The 1,781-nt window shown below is 48.0% G+C and overlaps 1 protein-coding gene across 1 annotated transcript; it reads right to left on the reverse strand.

Annotated features, from left to right (window-relative positions):
- LOC135720814 (somatostatin receptor type 5) lies at positions 1 to 1,364 on the reverse strand. The gene has a single exon (XM_065242931.2). It carries the CDS (start codon positions 1,234 to 1,236, stop codon positions 1 to 3), a length of 1,236 nt encoding a protein of 411 aa, XP_065099003.2. The 5' UTR covers positions 1,237 to 1,364.
- Positions 1,365 to 1,781: the final 417 nt, after the last annotated feature.

The following is a 1,781-nucleotide window of genomic DNA, read 5'->3' on the forward strand; positions in this document are numbered from 1 at the left end:
TTACAGATAACTGATTTCCAGAGCTGTGATTTTATCGGCACTCTTCTCAGACAGGACTTTTTGTGCTTTTTGTCTTTGTGCTCCATTGCTGACAGCTGTGGGTTCAGGGCTCAAGCTGATGGAGCGTTCACGTCGTCCATCCACAGCTTTGCCGGTGCCACCATCTGCTCTCCCGGTGACCTGTCGGTATCCACGTCCGTTCCCGCAGAGCTCTGTCTTTTCGTCGGCTTCTTCCGTGTAGCCCAGCTGCTTCACCTCTCTCGTCTCTTCGTCTTTCAGATGTTTTACGAGGTTCAGTTCTCTTTGGATCTCTTCCAGCGGTAGAGCAACCATTCCCGTCCCTTGCCGTTGGTCCTGGTTCTCTACGCGTCTAGACGACCGGCACAGAGCTTTCCTGAAGCCTCTTTTAAAGTTATCGGACAGAAAGCCGTAGAGAATGGGGTTGGCGCAGCTGTTAGCGTAGGACAGAACCACGACAAAATAATACAGGCCGCGAAACTCACCCGGCAGCAGCACTAGCAGGTTTACGATGTTTAATACGTAAAACGGCAACCAGCAGAAGACGAACACCGCCACGACGATCACGACCATGCGCGTTATCTTACGTTCCGATTTCCTGCGTCGAATAGACGTTGCTCGAACTTTGCGTCCAGAGCTGCGTACTTTCACCACGATCAGTAAATAGCACAGACATATCACCGTCAGCGGGCCAAAAAATCCCACGGTCGCCGTGTAGATGATAAACGTCGCTTTCCAGACCTCCGCAGGCTCCGGCCACACGATGCTGCAGTTTCCGTCGTCTTGCAGAACGTCGGCAAACGCCACCACAGGTAAGACGACCACAAAGGAAACGGCCCACACCGTGGCATTCACGACTTTTGCCACACGCGGCTGGCGCCACCTACAGGAGCGGAGAGGATGCACTACGGCCAGGTACCGGTCGATGCTCATGACGGTCAGACAGAAGATGCTAGTAAACTGGTTAATGGCATCCACGGTCATAACCAGACGACACATGAAGGAGCCGAAGGGCCAGGAGAGGAGACCGTTTTGCACGGCGAGAAAAGGTAAACCTAGCATGAAGAGTTCATCTGCTATGGCTAAGTTCAGGATGTAGATATTCGTAACCGACTCGGCCGGTGAATATCGCAACACGATGTGGATTACCAGAGTGTTTCCGATCAGGCCGACGATACACACGGTGATGTAGATCAGAGGAATGAGAATCCCTGCCATGTCTGGCCCGTATAAAACATTACTGTTTGTTGAGTTCTGCAGGGAGCTATCTATCGGCGGCTGCTCGCTCGATAACGAAAGAGGAAAAGTTTGGCTGAGATCTGAGACGTTACTCCACACTTCTGGTCCTGAACGCTGCGAGATGAAGCCGAACGTCGATGTCATTCTGTGGATCTCCATCACTACGAGAGGTTTGATCAAACCGACCTCAGCAATCCTCCATCTGTCCTGTAAGTGAGATTATTACACACTATTATACTGAAAATATCATTTCTATCAAAAAGAAAACTTATTTTGTGATAAACCAAATAAGATAATTCAAAGCAAGGTAAGTTTATTTATACGGGACATTTTATATGCAAAGGTGATTCAAAGTGCAAATGATTTAAAAGGGAAAAAAGTACACGAAAGTATTTTCATGCAAGCATCAACCATTAGAAAATGTAGAAAAGGTTTTACCAATTGTTTTTGTTTCGTACTGATATCTCAGATGTCAATATTTGACTAGTGGCTTAAATACCAATGCAAGGTCTCTGTTTTAGTTT

This window comes from Paramisgurnus dabryanus, chromosome 7 (genome assembly GCF_030506205.2).
Source record: "Paramisgurnus dabryanus chromosome 7, PD_genome_1.1, whole genome shotgun sequence".
NCBI classification, from domain to species: Eukaryota; Metazoa; Chordata; class Actinopteri; order Cypriniformes; family Cobitidae; genus Paramisgurnus; species Paramisgurnus dabryanus.